The 20,680-nt window shown below is 33.8% G+C and overlaps 1 protein-coding gene across 7 annotated transcripts in view; it reads left to right on the forward strand.

The window, feature by feature from the left end:
- The window catches only part of LOC128982795 (peroxisome assembly protein 12), a 115,092-nt gene that overhangs the window by 49,066 nt on the left and 45,346 nt on the right, over positions 1-20,680 (forward strand). For all 7 annotated transcript variants that reach the window (XM_054401809.1, XM_054401803.1, XM_054401805.1 and 4 more), the window contains 2 exons: positions 4,687-4,795; positions 6,603-6,760. In XM_054401809.1, the coding sequence (XP_054257784.1) occupies positions 4,687-4,795; positions 6,603-6,760 (267 nt within the window). The remainder of the gene's footprint in view (positions 1-4,686; positions 4,796-6,602; positions 6,761-20,680) is intronic.

A 20,680-nucleotide genomic window follows, 5' to 3' on the forward strand; every position in this document is an offset into this window, starting at 1 on the left:
GATGCGTTTCTACCATTATTAGTCATAACAGGCAATCCTGGGGCTATCAAAATGAATGATAAGATTACTTCGTCACAAAAACCTTTTGTACTGGTGGCAATTATTAAGAGATAGTGTGGGTATTTTGCCCGGCGATTTTTGTAGAAGGCAGCCTGGGAATGGTGAGCAACAAGTCTGTCTTATTTCGTGACCCTGCCTATAATTGTGAAACAATAATATACTTTTTGCCAAAGTAATCGCAACTAATTCACAAAAACATAAAAGCACATGTAAAAACAGGGGGGGTGTTTCGGTGTTGTTTTTGCCGTTTTGTCCATTAATGCACTTAAAGCTGTTTGAATTCTTAAGCCCTGTAAAAATTAACGCCACCTAATATATTGTACAGTTACAGTACTGTGTTGGAGTAGAGTAATTCACCGAGTAGGCCTATATTGTTGTACGTTTTGAAGACGTTGTCTATTGCAATACTGAGCACACATATTGGCTGACAATACAGATTCTGAATTGTAAATTGGAAAACTTCTAATTCGTCCATTAGTTAGATTTATATTGATGTATTGTTAAATGACGTTTCATATTAAACATTTAATTTTGATTATCAGAAAGTTTGTTTTTCGTATCTCAAGTTTACTAAATACTTAAAATGCTTGTTTTATGAGGTAAAGGGAAAATTGTCAGATAAATTGGTGAGGGGAGGGTAGGTTTAAATAGACGGCAGCATAAATTGGGGGGGGGGACTACTCCTTTGGCTTGGGGGGGGTTTGCGCCTCTGGGTTTGGGGGGGATGGGCACCTCTGGATGGGAGAGGGGTCAAATTAAAGGTCTCAATCCCGTGACGCCGGGAAAAATAGTTAAATTTCCAAAATGTTTACTCAAACTTAAATAAAACGTAAAATGTTCTCCATAAGAACAGCAGAATTGACTGGCAAATAAGTCTTCCAAATGTTAATATTGCGTACTGGCTTAGTTGTAAATTACGATCAGCTGTATTAAAGTAAACAAAAATCAGCAGTAAATGGCTTCTAATTTATGTTTAAACTAATTTAATGAATAACTAGTGGCATGCAGTGACATAAGTCACTAAAAAGCTCAAAACATAAAACTATTTATTGTAATAGATCCAAACAAACTAAGAATTACATTTTTTTTATTTGTCAAGATGGATATCTTTGTACACCACTTTATCTTTGTATAAAAAAATGTATCTCTGTTTGCTTTGGTTGTTATCTATATATATGAAATCTAATGTTTGTCTAACATATCTTTTGTCCTTTATGCGTTACTCAATGACTATACGATCGTGATGAAGTTTTAGGGAAGTAAATAAGTATTATACAAAATCAACAGTTTTATTAGCCACATTGAGTAATATTTTATGGTTGTAGGGTTCCATTAAATTAAAATTGAAATGAATTAAAATGGTCTAGGTAGATTATTTCATAGTAATAATTGGAACTGTGACTTTTGCTTTTCATGACCCTTCCTCTATCACTCAAATGCGTTCATACCATTTCTTTTTCCTCCAAATGTTATTTTCCTCACTTTTATTATATTTTGTTTGTTTACATCTTTATTGAAACATGTAGCCAGTTTGTGGGTCTCATCTCACTTTCGTTTGATAAAAGACCAGATATTAGCCATATCCAAAACAATTCCCCCTTCAATAATTGTGTTAATTATGGACCATTTGCATCTGATTGGTTTGGTTACAAATTCGTATTGAAGATTGATTATAATGAATAGTGACTATACACTAATTGACAAAAATACTTTTTAACATTGTTTAAATAGAGAAAACTGTAGATATGGCAATAAATGAAAATTAATTTCTCAGTTATTCTTTGTCCAAACTTTAGCTTATAGGATATCGTTGTAATTGGCATAAAATTTACTAACTTTTACATGTCCTGTGTTATAAAATTAATGGTTTTCATGGCATTTGGCTTAAAATATTTAAAAATAGGTACACAATTTTTAACCGTTCAAAAGTTTTTTTTTATACTTTACACAAGTATATTTTTTGTTTCCTTTGACTCGCTGAATAACGTGACAAAGTTTGTTCATATGGTTACAAGACACCCTGTATAGTGAAGCACAACTTATTCTCTGTTTGGGATGTTAAAATATAAAAAAAATCCTCCACGTTTGATAACCAGCATGATCGGACCATGGGAATGGGGTTAACGGGGGGTTTTATGGGGTAAAAATGGGGTTTTCTCATTTTTTACCCTTAAAACACAAAATTTACAAATTTTTCTCCAGATCTTTTTAAAGAGCTTAAAAAAACAAATAATTTAGTATATCAAAGTGTTTTTTTACAGTGATTGGTTACGGTGAAAATTCAAAAAATATTTAATTTAAAATTCCTATGTTATTCTTATGGACATATGTTGTAGTTGGCTTGTTTATGGATATATTTTGATCAAACTTGGCGGATTTATTTATTTCATACAAAGCTATTTATATTTTCATAAAAAAACACACTTTATTAGTTTCCCTGTAGCAGCTAACCTAGGTACTCGTTAAACATAAATGTTAATTTAATAGATTAATTAAAAATCAATTTAGGCAAATGGAAATTTGCTAAGTCGGCAGGTTTGCTGCAGCGGGGGTATTTTAGTTTTTGGTACAACAATATTCCATTAATTCCATCCAATTAATCAGTGGCGTAACAGAAGGGCCCGCAGGGCCCGCGATGCGGGGGGGCCCGGGAGCTGAAGGGGCCCGCGAACCGGTGAGCGGGAAACGGCGAGCAGAGAGGCCCGTGAGACAAATGGAGGCCGAAAAATTGGAGTTCGTTCTTATTTAAACGTATTATAAATCATTCAATAATTGTATTGAACAAGTAATAACATTGATGTTATTAATAATATGTTGTTATCAGTTATCGTTTAATTTCGTTAGGCCTCTTCAGTGATAACGAACTAGGGTAACAAATTTAAAGTGTTATAACGTGGGTTTTTGATTATTATGCAATCTTACTTTCGTCACCGAGAAATATTTTACTTCTCGGTGATTTCGTACACTGCTTATGTCGTCTGCAAACATTTTGTTACTTTAGAGCCTGTAGTCATGAACGTTGGATGGGGCTTTTAATATTGTTTTTATATTATTTTACATTTTAGTTTTGTCCTAATATTGATTGCATTTTGTTAAATACAATATACTGCTACTCTACTGACTGTGTTTGTTAGCCCATATCTTATTTTACCTCACAATTAACCAATACTAAAGACATTTGTTGTAAGATAAACACTTACAACATAATAAGACGCTTGAAATCCATACAAAGATAAAATAAAAAATGCAATAGGCTATTTTAGCCTGTGATAAAAGTACGTTAATCTATTAAATTAACCAGCTTTTAGTGTATGAGATAATTATAACCAAAGATTAAACTAACCTAATAAATTAACACTTTCTCATCCTTCATTCATATTTGGGTTAAAATACGCACATAGTGGCGTCCCCATTTTAATAATTGATTGATTGCCTTTAATACTTTACTTTGAAATGGTGACCATACCAATGTAGGTATTTTAAGCCAAGAATTAATGGAGATGGGTGTAGGATGAGTGGCCCAACCTTTTAGTTTTGAAAGGGACTAAGGCCGACATATTCCTCAGACACAGATGTTAATTAATAGCCAATACATCAAAAGGCAACTAAGGGGCCTAAGGGGGTTAATAGGGGAATTCGAACCACATTTTTGCCTTGTAATTAACAAATTAGTCTAATTATCAGGGTAATAAAAAATGATAACATGTGTGATAAATTAAATGTAAAATTTTTAACCTCCTTGATACAGTATAAACATTCTGATAGACGATGGAAAAAAGGGTTTTTTAAATTTGATTTCAAAACTATTTACAATCACTAATATTTATATAATTATGAAGTGATGTAACCCTTTCATCAAACCACGACTATAATACTTTATACATCCTTTTATGGAACATAGCCCATAATTTAATATTTAAATTTTTAATTTAATATTTTTTTCATAATTTATTTACCACTCTTTTTATGATTAATCTGTTTGATCATTGTATCGGTGGTCCAAAAATAACTCTGGGGGGAGGGGGAGGGCGTTTGATTATGTTGTATCGGTGGTCTAAAAATAACTCCTGAGAGGGGGGGCCCAAAAAATAAGTTTGCAGGGGGGCCCGTACAAATTTGTTACGCCACTGCAATTAATGTTATGTTTATCACACAAAGACTTTAAAACTTTCAGAAGAAAACACATTTCATTGAAGCTCAACACTGGACAGAGCAACAAAAGAGATTGAAGTGCTCGTCCTCTGTATGTATAACCGTTGCGGGTGTGAGGTGAGGGAATATTTCCCAGCCGGCTGAATTGGCCGGTCGATCGACTAAGTTGCACGACATGGCAACCCCGCTTAGTCAGTTTCAAGACTAGCGCCGCCTAGGATCTAGTCGGTTTTTGGGCCAAAAATTGTCAACACATATTAGCATTGCGTGGGGTATCTGTGTATACTCCTTTTATCTATGGTATAAGTGAAGCTAATGCACATTAAAAAATATTGTAACTAACTCATATAATTTAATTTGTCAAGTTTTTGGGCAACTCTTAACATCACTCCACTCAAACTGTTTTAATTACAAATGCTTCTTATAGCACAAGATAAGTTATTTTGTGTTTAGTTAAAATTTTTTTTGTTTCAGTTTCTTGCTACAAAAAATCCACCAAAGTACAGCTGGTTAAACGAATGGTGTGAAGAGGTATTTTTAGCACTACATAGCATCGTCCAACTTCATTACTTAAACACCAAAGGTCCTTAAAGTAGCATATTGTACATTATATTTATAACTATTATTATATTATAAAGCTGAAATTTGCTTGTTTGAGGCTCAATCACACATTAATTACTGGTTGGATTGGCCTGCAATTTAGCATAATGGTGGTGGTGGTTCTGTGTTCTCTTCAGCTGGTAGTCTGACTTATTCTATTGTCGCTGAAGTGCGGGAAAGTGCATTGGAAGTTGTTGTAGCGGAAGTACGGAACTCGCATTGGAACGTGTTGTTACGGAAGTACTGGAACTTGCATTGGATCTTGTTGCCGTGGAATCATGGAACTTGATTAGGGCCTAGGTATTTCTTCACATTCATGAAAACTGGCCTTCTTTACTTCGGTTTTTTAATTACTAGAGCTCGCCCCGTGGTCGAAAACTTGACCAAAAGTATATATTGTGCACGCTTCTCTATTTTCACCCCACACTGTAAATAAAACATGTATGTGAAAATAATATTATAAAATGTTGTAAGTTTTTAATATCAGCCTACACAATATTTAAAACTAATCAAAACTAAAATGACGATTTCCACTACTTACCAGATTTAAAAGCCATAAACGTTTCTATTAAGGTCATAAAGGTTGAATTTTGTTTCTAAAAGCGTTGGTGGATGTATAACTATTTTATACAACAGGTGTAAAGATCAAAACGGACCCCCTCTTTCCTTCCTTTGGAGTATTCCATACCCACAATCCTCTTGGTGACCCCCCCTCCCCCCAGAATATTTGGCTTGGACCGCTCTTGCCTTAGATACGGGAAGTCTTTTTGTATACGGCCTTTCATAGGCTACATACAACAGGGGTTATGTGCTAAGAGATGGAAATATGAAAGAAATTGTTATTACAACAGTAGCTCGAACCATAGTGATAGTACTGCGTGTGTAAGACTTTATAATTTACACTATGATTAAGTAATAACACCTTTTAGCGAATTTCCCTATAGGGAAGTAGCTATTACCGTAGGTCTCATGGTAAGACCTAAGCCCGGGACCGATTTAATTTTTCATTTTGATGTCCCCAGAGGCCAAAAACACCATTCACATATATATATGTGTCCATCCGCACGATAACTTGAGTAATTTTTGTCCGATTTTGATAAAATTTGGTTTGAAGGTGTAAGGCGGGATAAACTTGAATGAGTTCGCGAACCAGCATGATCGGACTATGGGAACGGGGGTTTATGGGGGGTTTTATGGGGTAAAAATAGGTTTTTCCCATTTTTGCCGCTAAAAACACAAAATTTCACAATTTCTTTTTAAACCACTTTGTAGAGCTAAAAAAAAACAAATAATTTAGTATATTGAAGCGTTATTATGCGCCTAATTGTTACGGAGAAAATTCAAAAAAATTGTAATTTTAAAATTCCCATGTTATTCTTATGGAGAATAAGTCAACTGTTGTAGTTTGCTTGTTTATGAACATATTTTGATCGATTTTGAAAATACTTTTATTTCTTACTAAACTATTATCATTTTATAAAAAATCTTTTTTACCCTCCCTGTTGCAGCAAACCTAAGGTACTTGTTAAACTAATTCTATTTAAATAGAAAATAAATGTGCTATTTTTATGGAGGCATTTTAGTGTAAATCCAATCAGGTCAATGGAAATTCGCTTAGTCTGCAGGTTTGCTGTGGCGGGGGTATTTTCCCTTATAATCACATTGCATACCTAACTTATTTTTTTGTATCACATTCATAAAATGCAATTTATAAACAGACTATTACCAATCTAGATAATGTGAAGAGAGTCCAACTGTTTCTATAAAACTGTTGCGTTGATTGTTTTCAGATGCATCTTTTGCTGAGTCATTTTATGGAATTTACCGAGTTGAGGGGAACTGCAAAATGTCAACAAAGACTAGGTGTTGGTCTCTATTTTGTCTTGTAGGTTTACCTTACCTTGCTCGAAAGACTGAAAAATATGTATCCACCCTCCAAAACCAGAAGGTAATTTTGTAACAATTCTTATTTCGTAATGTCTTTTTACCTTAAACTATAGATTAGAGACTCTTCAGACCTAAGCTTTTTCAGAGTTATACCACTGACACTGGGATGTTATTTCTTTATTAATTTTTTTAACCTACATCCTTTTTAAGTACGTCCTTTTGTTTTCCATCACAGCATTTCAATATGATATGTCCATATTTTTACCAAAATTAAAGTCAAAATAGGAAAGTCTGTATCCTCCTCTTCCACCTAATGTAAAACCAAGCAAAACAGAAGTTCTATGCAATCCCTATTAAACTCGCTAACGCCTAACTTGTCGCGCAATGTGGGGACGAGCTACACTTGAGACACTGTGGCAATGGGTCAAGTTTCTGACAGATTACCGCATATTTAATGATTAAAACTTTAAATTTGTACTGTAGCTTCTTTCTTCAAATTTCAGATTTTTCAGATAAGTGTTATAGTATAGTCTCACAAATCTTACTATGTAAGATACATAAATGTCTAAATTGTTCCTACTAGTCCAGGAGCAAACTGCACATTTCTAACTTCCTTGGGTTTTTTGTGAAGGTAAGGTGTGACTATGTGGAATCTCTTTATTATATGTCACATAATGGTGTAGTACCGGGTGTTTACCTTCAAATTGCGCTGTTTGGTTTTTATGACGTCGTAAATCCAAGATAGCCACCATGTGTGACATCTATTAATAAAATTAATAATAACTCTTTCCAGAGTAAAATAATCAGATTTTAGTTAACGCCAATGGATTCAGCTCGAAAAAGCAAACAATTTGTTTTCCTGAATCATTGCTCAATGTCCATTGGTTACCGAGATATTGCATGTGGTAAACACAGAACATTGTCCCCATGTTATCCTTATGGGGAAAAATTCAAAATTGTATATCTCGCTTATTTCTCAACATATCTTAATACAAATTGGCATGTGGCTCAGCAAATCTGCATACTCACTTCCCATGTTATTCTTATGGTCAATAGTTTTGCATGCTTGAACATACGTTGAGAAATGTTGATGTGTGGCTCCAATTTAATTATTTACTAGAGGTCGTCCAGTGGTCGAAACTCGACCAAAAATATTTAATGTACAGACTTCTTTATTTTCATTCCACACTTTGAATAGAACATGTGATTGGAGTTTCTTCCATTTGTTTTGATTTTCTGTTTATATTTCGTTGTTATTTCGTCACCAGCATGGCAACTCATAATATCCATGTTAAATTTTTCAAAATTTTAAATTCATTTTTTGTGCTTATTTTTGAGCCTATTTTAATTTATAAAGGGATTCTGCACACCTACAGGAAAATAGCTTTCTAACAGTATGCGTAGATTTTCCCTACGATGCACACGAGCTGAGAAAAAAGGTTTTAAAGAAACATGCTTGCCTATTAATATATAGATAGATAGATTGAAGCATTTTAAATTCACTTAGTAAACAGGTCTGCTGATACGGTATTTTAGCTATGGTAATGACATATAGAATCGTGTACTACCGGGTGTTTTGTCTGAAAGAGTGGCCTAGCTGGTGTTTTCGGCCCCCATCTTGGATCCACCATATTGGATGTTAATAAAATTTTTAATGCAATGTTCGTGTTGTGACACATCATTATGAACTAGATTTTCATGCTGATTTCAATGCTGAAAACAGTTTTTAAATATATTTTTTTTGTTTGGAAGGTATATTCAAATGAAAACTCTCCCTTATACATTTCTTACGGACGTTTAGAACTTAGAACACTTTTAAAGATTGTTTTTCTTGTATCTCCAGTCCTTATTAACGCTTGCAGTTCGTTCTAGTCTTAAAATACTCAGTGATGTATGAGCTTTCATTTGAGCTATTGATCATCAAATATGGACGAGTTAGAGTCGAGCTACGGACCCTAACACAATATTAAAGTTAACTTATTAAAAATCAGTTGTTATTTTATTAAAAGATTTATATCTCGAGTTGTTAATACGTTCGACTAAGTTCTTTCTGGTCTCTAATTACTCGGTAAATGTTTGGTTTTAAATTTTATGAATCACTAAATGAAATCTGACTATTTTAAAATTAGTCATAAACCTTCATTTAACATAAAATTATTTTTATGTTGAAATTTGTCCTTGGTTAAAGGCATACAGGGCTGGTCATTACAATAATTTTTAGTTGTGGAATCTCTTGACTTATATGCATCATCTATCTATTCTATAATTTTGTTAATTAATGGGTCATTGGAAAGCCCAACTCTTGTAGATTTGCCAATAATTATGAAAGTGTGATTTTATTAAATCTTTGTGGTAAAAAAGTAAAAATAACAAAAATACATAAAAAAATGGGTTTTTCAAGTTTCTGTTTTCAAGTTTCTATTTGTAGCCAGCTTTTGGCTCTCTTTATTAAGCATTTTCAAGAAATGCATAGTAGTTATTTTTTAGTAAATTTTATTCTCTTTCAGAATATCACATCCACTTTGGTCGATTTTCCCTCCATTTTAAAGTTATTGGCAATTATCTAAGTGATCTCCAAATTTATAGTAGTGAGAAAATACTGAATTAGATATATTTTTGTTAAACTTTGTACAACTAAATCTAGACTTCTACCGGACTAATTTTGTTACCTTATGGATCGTTGGAAAGCCTAATTTGTGTAGATTTGCAAATAATTATGAAAGTTTGATTTTATTACATAGACCTATTTGAGGTAAAACAATAAAAATAAACAATATTACATTTAAAATGCCTTTTTTCCCAGATTTTATTTCCAAGTTTATATTTGTAGCCAACTTAAGGCTGCCTTTATTGAGTATTTTCCAGAAATACATAATAGTAATTTGTAGGAAATTTTATTCTCTATCAGAATATCAATTTCCTTTCGGTCAAGTTATTTTCAAAAACGTTAAGCAACCTCAAAATTTATAATGGTGAGAAAATACTGACTAAAGATTTTGTTGCTAAACTTTGTACAATTAAATCTACAGTTCTACTGAACAGATTTTATTAATTAATAGGTCATTTGAAAGCCTAATTCGTGTAGATTTGCAAATAATTATGAAAGTTAGATTTTTTTAAAGATTTACTAGGTGAAACCTTTCAATTCTGACAGTTGCTGTTGAGGTTGCAAGCAAGATCGTTTGACTATAAATCGATGATAAATAACTAATTTTTTTTATTTGGGTTGTTCTTGATTTAGCAGTGTGGGTTAGGTACGTCCAATCTTAATAATCAATAATTCAAATGGAAGCTGGTATTTCACTGAAGGTTCTTAGGTGAAAACAAAAGAGAATAACGTAATTAGAATTGAGTAAATATATCTAAAACTAAATTTCATATCAAAGATAAAATTAAATTTATGTTGTCTGATTGAGCGATAAAGTATATCTTTAACTTAACTGATTAAAACTATCAATATCTCAAGTGAAAGCCTTTGAAGTATTTTAAGACAAAGAAATATAAAATAACTTAAATAAAATTTGAGTTACGTATCATTGATTTAAGATAAGTACTAAAATGATTATACTGTAATTATTGTGTATTCGTGATTCAGCAGTGTGCTTTAGGTAGGAATCAATAGCTCAAATGAAAGCTGGTATTTCACTATTTCACTTAAGGTTTTTAGACCAAAACATATAGGGTAAAGTAATTATAACTGCTGGATATAAATGCGCTGCCGCTTCGCAGCTCATAAAATTAGAATCCAGCATTAACAAAACACAGAAGCTCGAGTCCCCAATTTCAGCTCAAGAGTTTAATGATCACTTTATTAAGATCGGTAGAAGGGTGGCCGAAAAAGTTTATTCATCCAATTGCAATAGTGACTTTGTCAACTTTCTTCAAAAAGTAAAGCCGGTGACCAAAGAGTTCCACCTTCAGCCAATAGATAACCGGTCATTGCTATCAATAGTAAGATTATTAAAAACCTCCCGATCCGAAGATATATTTGGTTTGTCAAATAATGTCGTAAAGGAAATCATCCCTTTCATTTTAGAACCATTAGTCTATCTCATAAACTTGTCTATTTTTTCAGGTAACATTTCCCCATAGCCTAAAATTTTCCAAAACACACCCAATTCATAAAAAGGGAGACAGAACAGTTATTGATAACTTTAGACCAATTTCTATAATTCCAATTTTTTCAAAGATAATTGAACATCATGTGAAATCGCAACTCTACAGTCATCTTAATAAGTACGAAATTCTGAGCCCAGCTCAGTTCGGTTTCAGACCTGGTTTTTCAACAATAAAGGCAGTTGACAAATTGATTTCTGAGGTCTTGAAATCTTTTGAAGACAACAAATATCTTAACGTAGCTTTAATGGATCTCAGTAAAGCGTTCGATAGTACGTCACACCAAATTATTTTGCATAAATTAAAATTTTATGGAGTCCAAAAAAATGAGCTAAATTTCTTCAATACTTATCTTTGTGGCAGATTCCAACAAGTGGTTGTTGGGCAGGACTCATCTGAGTTTGAGGAAACTCTAGCGGGAGTCCCTCAAGGGTCAGTGTTAGAGCCTATTCTGTTTCTATTAATGATTAACGACTTACCTAGTAACATATCTTGCCAAACACTCTTATATGCCGATGATACCACTTTCTTTTCCTCAAGTTGTAGTTTTACTGAGTCTGAAGCCACAGTCAACAACGCTATTACTTTATCTTCTAATTGGTTTAATGCAAACTCTCTTACCTTAAATCATGAGAAAACTGAGCGGATTTGCTTTTCGCTAAAACACTTAGAAGGTTCAAATATCCCGTCAACAGTGAAACTTTTAGGCATACATTTGGATACAAAGCTTACCTGGCAACGCCACACTACGCATGTTGTGTCTAAGATCTCCCGAGTCTGCTTCTTGTTGAGAAGACTTAAGAGTTGCGTCTCGGATAGTATGCTCATTACTGCTTATTACAGTTTCTTCCACTCTCATCTTCTGTACATTCTGTGGGAAACATTCTGTGGGGTAATAGCGCTGGAGCCAGAAAGGTTTTCTCATGGCAGAAAAAAGCACTGAGAATAATTTGGATATACCACGCAGAACGACCAGCAAACCGTTTTTTATCAAACACAGAATAATGATTCTACCGTGTATATTTATTTTTCAAAATTTGCTATTTGTTAAAGAAAATCTTTCATCATTCCCAAAACTTAATGAATTTCACAGTTATAATACTAGAACAAGTAGCCATCTAGATATTCCGATGGTAAGATTATCAAAATCAACTATTAGCCACAAATTCCTCCAAATACAGCTCTTTAATAAGCTACCTGTATCGTTTCAAGAGCTTAGCTTTAATAAATTTAAAAATAAATTGGCTAGGCTATTTGGCTTCTTGACAGAAGTTTTTTTTTCAGTAAAAGAATTTTTAGGATACCAAATACCGGTACCTAATATATAGTTTATTGTTGTTTTTTTTTCTAATCTATTCCTGTTGTAACTTATTTTCTTTCAACACAATAGACCTAATCCATAGAAAATTTGTATTTGTTTTGACGTTGTCTATTGTACTTTTGTTTGTATTTAATGACAATAAAGATATTCTTGGAATAGGCCTACATCTTTAATTGAAGTAAAAAATCAAAAAAATCCAATTTATATTTTTTTGTTGAGTAATACATTAGATAAATTAACAATGATGCTTGATGAGAAATGTGTGCTTGCAAACCTTTAGTATAAGGCCAAAATTATGAAAATCGGTCGGGTAAAAGACAAAGAAAAACCAATAATTTTTATAGATGGCAATAATTAGTTTACCAGTATGCATAATCCAAACATACGACGAAACATGTGTTAATAATTTAACAGCTTATTGTTTATATTGTTATTTAATTGATTTTTCTTTGATTAAATGTTGTTGTTCACAATTTGCATTTGTGTTTAAAGTGAGTTCCTTATGTTAAGTATGCGATTCTAATGTTATGTGCTTAATCTGTACCATTAACCCTTCCCGGACGGGCGAAATCGTGACAAAGGACGGGCAAAAATCATAGGAAAAAATAAAAATTAATTTTCCTTTTTTGTGTTTTATTATACGAATATACATAAAATAAACACAATGGAACACTTCATACTGTCCAAATAATTTTTTACTCGTTTTTATTTGAAAAAAAATTATGCGGATATATCCGCTCCCCGTCCGCAGATGAGTAGAAAAGCTGCGGATATATCCGCCACCCGTCTTTGAAGATATGACTATGACAACGTTAGGTAATAAATAAAGAACAATATGTTGTTGCGTTGTTTATTATATAAAACTGTTTCAAGAAAATAACACTTCAAGAAAAAGTTGAACTACAATTTCAGTTTTCAAAAAGTTACAAAATCATTTTACGGGGTTTACAAGGTGCCTGTAAATAGTCCATTCTTATAAAACAAGAAAAAATAACAATAATTTCAGTTTTCAAAAGGTTACAAAATCATTTTACGGAGTTTACAAGGTGCCTGTAAATAGTCCATTCTTATAAAACAAGAAAAAATAACAATAATTTCAGTTTTCAAAAGGTTACAAAATCATTTTACGGAGTTTACAAGGTGCCTGTAAATAGTCCATTCTTCTAAAAATAGTCTTTTTGGGTGTGGTACACCTCAAAACATGTGTCTGGATGTAAGTACGGTTTTTCGTCACATGTTTTACAAAAGTACACAGTTTCCTTATGAACTTTGTTCTTTGCACAAACATGACATCTGAAGGACCCCTTCAGTGATTTGCCCATAACATGGAGTTTTCCGTTCAGCCGTTGAATATCATTTTTCGGTCGTCCTGGTCGTCTTCTTGTAAAATTGCAGGTCTCCTGAACGTAGTCTCTTACTAAATCTTCCACAAGGCTAAGTCTAAACTGTTTGTGAGACATTGCTACTCTGTTGTTGTCTTCTTGCAAGGACTTATATAGAATATAAGACTTTATAGTAGACACTTCAAGGAGCCAAAAGAAAAGTTTGCGATACCATTTTTTAGTACGCCTCATAAACTGATAACTAGATATCACGTGGTCAGCACGATCAACTCCACCCATGTGTTTAGTGTAATCTAAGACAACATCAGGCTTTAGAACAGGAGGTTTATTTGGCCACTTGCTGGGCTTCTCTGTCATCTCATTCCGGCTTATTTTGTGTTTGGTTGTAAGCATAGTTACCACTCTTTTGTCCTTCCAATAAATAACACCCAAGTCTTTGTTTCTTCGTGCTTCTACATTACCACAATTGAGCGGTTTGCTTAGTGTTGGCATTTCCTTTCTATTATTCATAACCGTTCCCGAAACAAACATATTTTTCTTCAGCAACTCTTTAGCCAGTTCAGGGCTATTGTAGTAACGGTCGACGTATACATGGTGACCAGATGGAGGGTCCAGGGGATCTTTTACTAAAGAATCGCAGAGTTGTAGAACAGTATTTGTTGTTTTCAAAAGCTCATCCTCGTTACCATCACTTTTACCGTAATATGGGCTAAAACTGTAAATATACCCATTCAGAGCATCAGAAAGAACAAACACTTTTAGCCCAAATTTTACAGGCTTGTCGGGGTTGTAAACTCTGAATGAAATCTTGCCCTTGAATGAAATAGTGCTCTCATCCACTGACACATACGAGCTTGGCGTATAGAATAGTTTACATTGCTCTTGAATTGTGTTCACAATATTTCTTATTTTGAGGTCACGTGCGCTTCCCTGTTCATGACTAAAGTGTAATCTCCAAAACAGCATCAAAAACCTATCTCGAGTAAAAACATCGGAAAAAAAGGGCATCTTGTTTACCCAGGACAATGAAAAGTAGTCCTTTATATCAGGCAACGGGTGAAGTCCCATATTCAGTACAACCCCGAGAAGAGCTCGGATCTCTGTGGTTGTTGTATCAGCCCAAACCTTTTGTTTCCTTTGGTTTTGAATAGGCAAACTTTGAGCATATAGGTTGGTTTCATCACAAATCAATTGTATTAGATTACTATGAAAGTAAAGTGAAAAGAAATCAATTGGTTTTGAAGTGAGATCAAATTCTGTAGGCAGATTACGACCGTAATTGCAGTTATAAATAGGAATAGTACTTACAGGTCCACTGTCACTGTCGGTCACAAAAGCATACTCCTTATCCCACTTCATACGAAGGAGTTTAGCTTTAGTTAGATTTGGTTGTTGTGCCTCTGTAGACCTCTTTTTAGATGGCTTTTTAGAGTTCTTTGCAAATGACTTTTTGGACGCCATTGTAGATTCATTGGTTGAACTATGAAGGCTTTCTTTTTCCGTGTCAATAAAACTTGAGGCATTCCCAATATCGTCCTCACTAACTTGTTCATCACTAATACTTTCCACTTGAACCACATTACATTCATCTTGAGGAACATCAGCGTCTTTGTCGTTTTCGGATACAAAACCATTTACTATATCAATATCATTTCCATCGATATTTGCATTATTTACATCACAACTACGCACAGATATGTTGTCATCTTCGTCCAATTCCATCCCATCAACAGCAACATCACCCTCCGAAAAACTCTTGTTCAATAACTCAATAATATCACCAGAAAAACTAGTACTATTTACGTTATAAGCCATCGTGCATCACTATCTCATTCTGCTAGACAGACAACTGTAACGTTTGGCGCCAACACAAAGACAACGTGGTTTTGAGCGCGAAACGTCGTGGGGGGTGTAGGAGAGGTGGTTGGTGTGAGGGAGAAAGGGGCGGCGCGGGAGAGAGGGGCAGCGCGGGAGAGAGGGGCAGCGCGGGAGAGAGGGGCAGCGCCTGAGAGAGGGGGAGTGCGAGAGAGAGCGCAGCCATGGATAGAGCAGGAAAGTGGCGCCTTGGTACCGCGAAACATCTGGTTACTGTTTAAGTACCTGCCAGTCTGTCTGAAAAGAAGGCGGATATAACCGCTTCCCGTCCGGAACATAAAAAACCATAGGCTGATATATCCGTCACCCGTCCTTAATCACTAATGACTTATGCGGATATATCCGTCACCCGTCCGGGAAGGGTTAATATTAGTGAGTAAAGTGGTGTATGGATTTCACAACCATTATTTTACTAGAGACCGTTGTATTTAACCACAACGGGCTCTGTTGCTAGTCACATATAATTTACTTTGTACTTACACCAAACAAATCTTGTAACCCTGATGACCTCCCTGTATGTCTTTAATTTCTTTTACCAAAGACAAATATTTCGAAATAAAAATAATTACCTATTAATCTATATACTGTATATAAAATCCAATGTATGTATGTTTGTTTGTCCTTTATGGACTCCGAAACCACTCGACAGATTGTAATGAAACTTTAAGGCATTGTTAAGCATTATGCAAGGATGGTTTGTGTGAAGTTTGATGCAGATCGGTCAAAAGGGCTCCTCCCCAGTGGCTCTGGAGTTTCCCATGTTAACCTTATGAGTACTCATATTTAAATGGAATTAAAGAATCTTAACAGCTGGTTCAACTAAACAATTTTATTCTGTGATGTTCAATGGCATTAAAAAGTTAATAGGTTTACCAACAGGGTGCAGCACTATTATTTTTTTAAATTTATTACAACAGCTAATTCGCAACTAAAAGGTGAGTGAGCGTAGCGAACAAACTTCAACCTAGAGGCGAGTTAGCGTAGCGAACGAGCTTACCTGAAGGCAAGTGAGCGCAGTGAACGAGCTCAAACCTACTCATGTATTTATTTGATCTGACTTTAGGTAGGTTTACTTTACCGCTGTGATAACATGATGTGTATATTGTTCATGGTTTTTTTTACTTCCAAAAAATGTTGCTTAGCATAACTGGCAAAAATGATTCATCTACCCAAGTGATTGTGTACCTGGATTCCTCACTGTGAGACCAGGCATCTCCTCTACTCTTCTCATAAGTATAAGATTTCCTATTAATTGTCTCCTCCTGTTTTCAATATTTCTCCTTTAAACTCAAGAAATTTTCTGTTCTTCTAACAAAACTGATTGACTGTATAGATTTGTCTATAACCTCTGAAATATTACAAACATCAATATTTACTCCCAAAAAGCTGGTGAGTTTCTTTTTATATACAGCTGTTTTTGTTTTTTAATTTGTTTTCAATGTAATTCTTGTGGGGAAAATGAGACCTTTGAGAGCGTCTCGTGCCCTTTAGGGAAAGAGTTTTAAAATTGTAAAACCTTTATGCAAAACTATGAATTGAGACAAATTATTTGGCACCTCAAACGTTAAAATCGGTCCAGAAATATCGGAGGAGTTTTGTTACAAAAAACAGCCCTCACGTATTAATATAAGAGATTTGGAAAAAGTTAAATTTAATACTGTGTTGGGGCTCATAGCTCGACTCTAACTTGTCCGATTCTAATGATAAATAGCTTAAATGAAAGCCCTTACGTCACTAAATACTTAAAGGCTAGAACAAACTGCAAGCGATAATGACTGGAGGTATGAGAAAAATAATCTTAAAAATGGCCAAAGTACGAAACGTCCGTTAGAAATGTATGGGGGAGAGTTTTTTATTTCAATATATCTTCCAAACAATAAACTATATTTAAAAACAGTTTTCGGAATTTAAATCAGCGTAAACATCTAATTTATAATTATGTGTCACAACACCAGCATTACATTAAAAACGTTGTATTAATATCCAATATGGTGGATCCAAGACGGCGGCCAAAAACACCAGCTAGGCCACACTTTCAGACAAAAACCCCGGTAGTACACGATTCTATATATCATTACCTATCTATCGCCACCAATCATACAATTGGTTCATTCAAAATCCCACGAAATTACATATGTCCCACAGCTATAGTATATTTTATTTTATTTTCTACCTGTAATTTGTGAGATTTACTATAGCTAAAATACCCCCGTATCAGCAGACCTGTTTACTAAGTGAATTTCAAATGCTACAATAAATAATTAAATTGGAGCCACACATCAACATTTCTCAACGTATGTTCAAGCATGCAAAACTATTGACCATAAGAATAACATGGGAAGTGAGTATGCAGATTTGCTGCCACAGAAATGTCAAAATGGGGGATTTTCGGCCATATTCAAGGTGATCTCTACTATATGAAGCCTGAAGCCACATACCAATTTGTATTAAGATATGTTGAGAAATAAGCGAGATATACAATTTTGTTTTTTCCCCATAAGGATAACATGGGGACAATGTTCTGTGTTTACCACATGCAATATCTCGGTAACCAATGGACATTGAGCAATGATTCAAGATAGAAAATTGTTTGCTTTTTCGAGCTGAATCCATTGGTGTTAACTAAAATCTGATTAGTTTACCCTGGAAAGAGTTATTATTAATTTAATTAATAGATGCCACACATGGTGGCCATCTTGGATTTACGACATCATAAAAACCAAACAGCGCAATTTGAAGGTAAACACCCGGTACTACACCATTATGTGACATATAATAAAGAGATTCCACATAATCACACCTTCCCTTCACAAAAAATCCCACGGAATACAGTTTGCCCCCACTATACTCATAGTGTTGGTATTATGGGAGAAAGACAATGAATAGCGTTAGATTTTAATTTTAAGAGATTGCACATTTTTCAGTCATGATTGTTAGAATTATTAGATTTAGAAAAAACAACTTGGTGACAGGAATGTTTGGTTTCGCCTTTGTTTCAGCAATGACTAGTCGTTATCACCAGCAGTATCTGAACCTTGAATTCCACCTCGGTGATAGATCTTTCTTTTTTGTAGATCTAAATGTTCAACCTATGTCCTGGGTTAGAAAAGCTAGAGCAGAGTTAATAAATAATAAGAGTTAATAGTTAATCAAAACTATAAACCCTGAATATAAAATCAAATTTATGTATGTTCACTCAGCAAATTTAACCGGGATGAAACAATGTAGGTACCATATTTAGCAGAATGTCCTATTTAAAAAAAATGTAAGGAAGTTTTGGTTTAAAAAGTTTTATTTGAAGAATGAAACTTTGTTTTTATTTTTATTTTTAAATGCCACAGATTGGTGGGCACTCGGAAATTATCTTAAGGAGGCATAGGATAAAAAATAGGATTTTATCATTGAATTTAATTAATAAAATTTAAAATTTATTTTTATTTCAAGGGAAAGGTGGAAAAAATCATTGTATAATAAATTGTTATTAAAAAAACTATTCACATACTTTTAACAAAAAAATTTCTCGGCATAAGCCTTCTTTAGGAACAAACAAACAAAACAAATAAAGTTTTTACCACTCTGTATCAGAAAAAATCCTAATGTCGAAATTGCAACATTCGCTGATGATACTGCTATTATAGCCTCTCATGAAAACCCTGTTATAGCTTCACAAATGCTGCAGACTGGACTCGATGATATCTCCGATTGGCTAAAAAAAATGGGGGATCAAAGTAAATGAGAGTAAATCTGTCCACACAACCTTTACAAACAATATTAGACACGTGTCCTCCAGTTACCCTAAACAACGTTCAAATCCCACAGTGCAATGAGGTTAAATACTTGGGCTTAACCCTTGATAGAAGACTCACTTGGAAAAGCCACATCTGGAACAAGAGAATTTTGTTAAATTTAAAATTTAAAAATCTTTCTTGGCTATTAAATCAAAATTCTAAATTAACAACAGAAAATAAATTGCTTTTATATAAAACCATTCTAAAACCAGTGTGGACGTACGGTATGCAACTGTGGGGGACATCCAGTGAATCCAATTTGAACATCATCCAAAGATTCCAATGTAAAGTTCTTAGACACATTCTCCAGGCACCATGGTTCGTCAGTAACGAAGTAATTCACAGGGACAGTCGAACCCCAACAGTCAAAGAAGAAATTTCAAAATTAAGTGTCAAATACTTAAAGAAATTAGAGTACCATCCTAACTACCTTGCTATAAATTTATTGGACAACAGCAACTATACATACAGATTGAAAAGATGCCATGTTTTGGACTTAAGTAGTCGTTTTTAGACTTCAAACTTTGTACCAAATATACAAAGTTTGTGTGTTAGCTCTATTGTTGGATAAAGACTAACTACTGTGTTTAAATTTTATCAAATTTGCTTATTGTTCTATTTTTTTTTAACAGATTGTAAATTAAATAAAATGTAACAAAAAGAAAAAAAACTATCAGATGGTTTAGCACAAATAAAAAATACATATAATTTATACGGAAGTAAAAAAGAAAATTTTTATAAAAAGAAAGAAAGAAAGAAAAATTGGTGTATATAGTACTATCTCAAATTTAGACCAGATGGTGTTTTGTAGAGTTAAGTATTAATTGATGAGCTTGCTCAAGCTGTCTTAATTTTAAGTCTGATTCTTCTTTGGCCAATTTTCTTATTTCTTTTAATGAATAACACTCCCAAGAATTATAAATAAAATATGGGTGCCTCAGGGGTCTGTTCTAGGTCCTCTGTTATTTTTAATTTGCATTAACGATCTTCCACAATGTATAACTAGTAAAACTTATTTGTATGCAGATGACACAATATTTTTAAATATTAATCCCGCTCTTAAACAACTTCAAGATTTAGCTCAAAACTCAATTAATGAAGCCTCTATCGGATTTGAATCTAATGGCTTCCTCTTAAATAAAGATAAAACGACAATATTAAATTTCTTTATATTTATCTGGATAAGACTCGTTTCTTGGGGCCCTCATATCGATTTCAGTTCTAAGCTTTCAAGGGTAATTTGTTTTATAACTAAACTGATACTGTTAATACTGTTAATACTGTTAATACTGTTAATACTGTTCAATGAAATGGCGACCATACATAGTAGGTATTTTAAGCCAAATATGAATGGAGATGAGTGTAGGATGAGTGGCGCGATCTTGTAGTCTTGTTAGTGACTAAGGCTGACATTCCTTAGACACAGCTGTTAATTAATAGCCCATACAGCTAATGGCAACTAAGGGACCTACAGTTTATAGTGGAATCCGAACCACATTTTTCCTTGGTATATACGAATTGGTCTAATTATCAGGATA

This window comes from Macrosteles quadrilineatus, unplaced genomic scaffold (genome assembly GCF_028750875.1).
Source record: "Macrosteles quadrilineatus isolate MER2022 unplaced genomic scaffold, UCM_ALF_1.0 Scaffold_1__1_contigs__length_201487025, whole genome shotgun sequence".
Taxonomy (NCBI): domain Eukaryota; kingdom Metazoa; phylum Arthropoda; class Insecta; order Hemiptera; family Cicadellidae; genus Macrosteles; species Macrosteles quadrilineatus.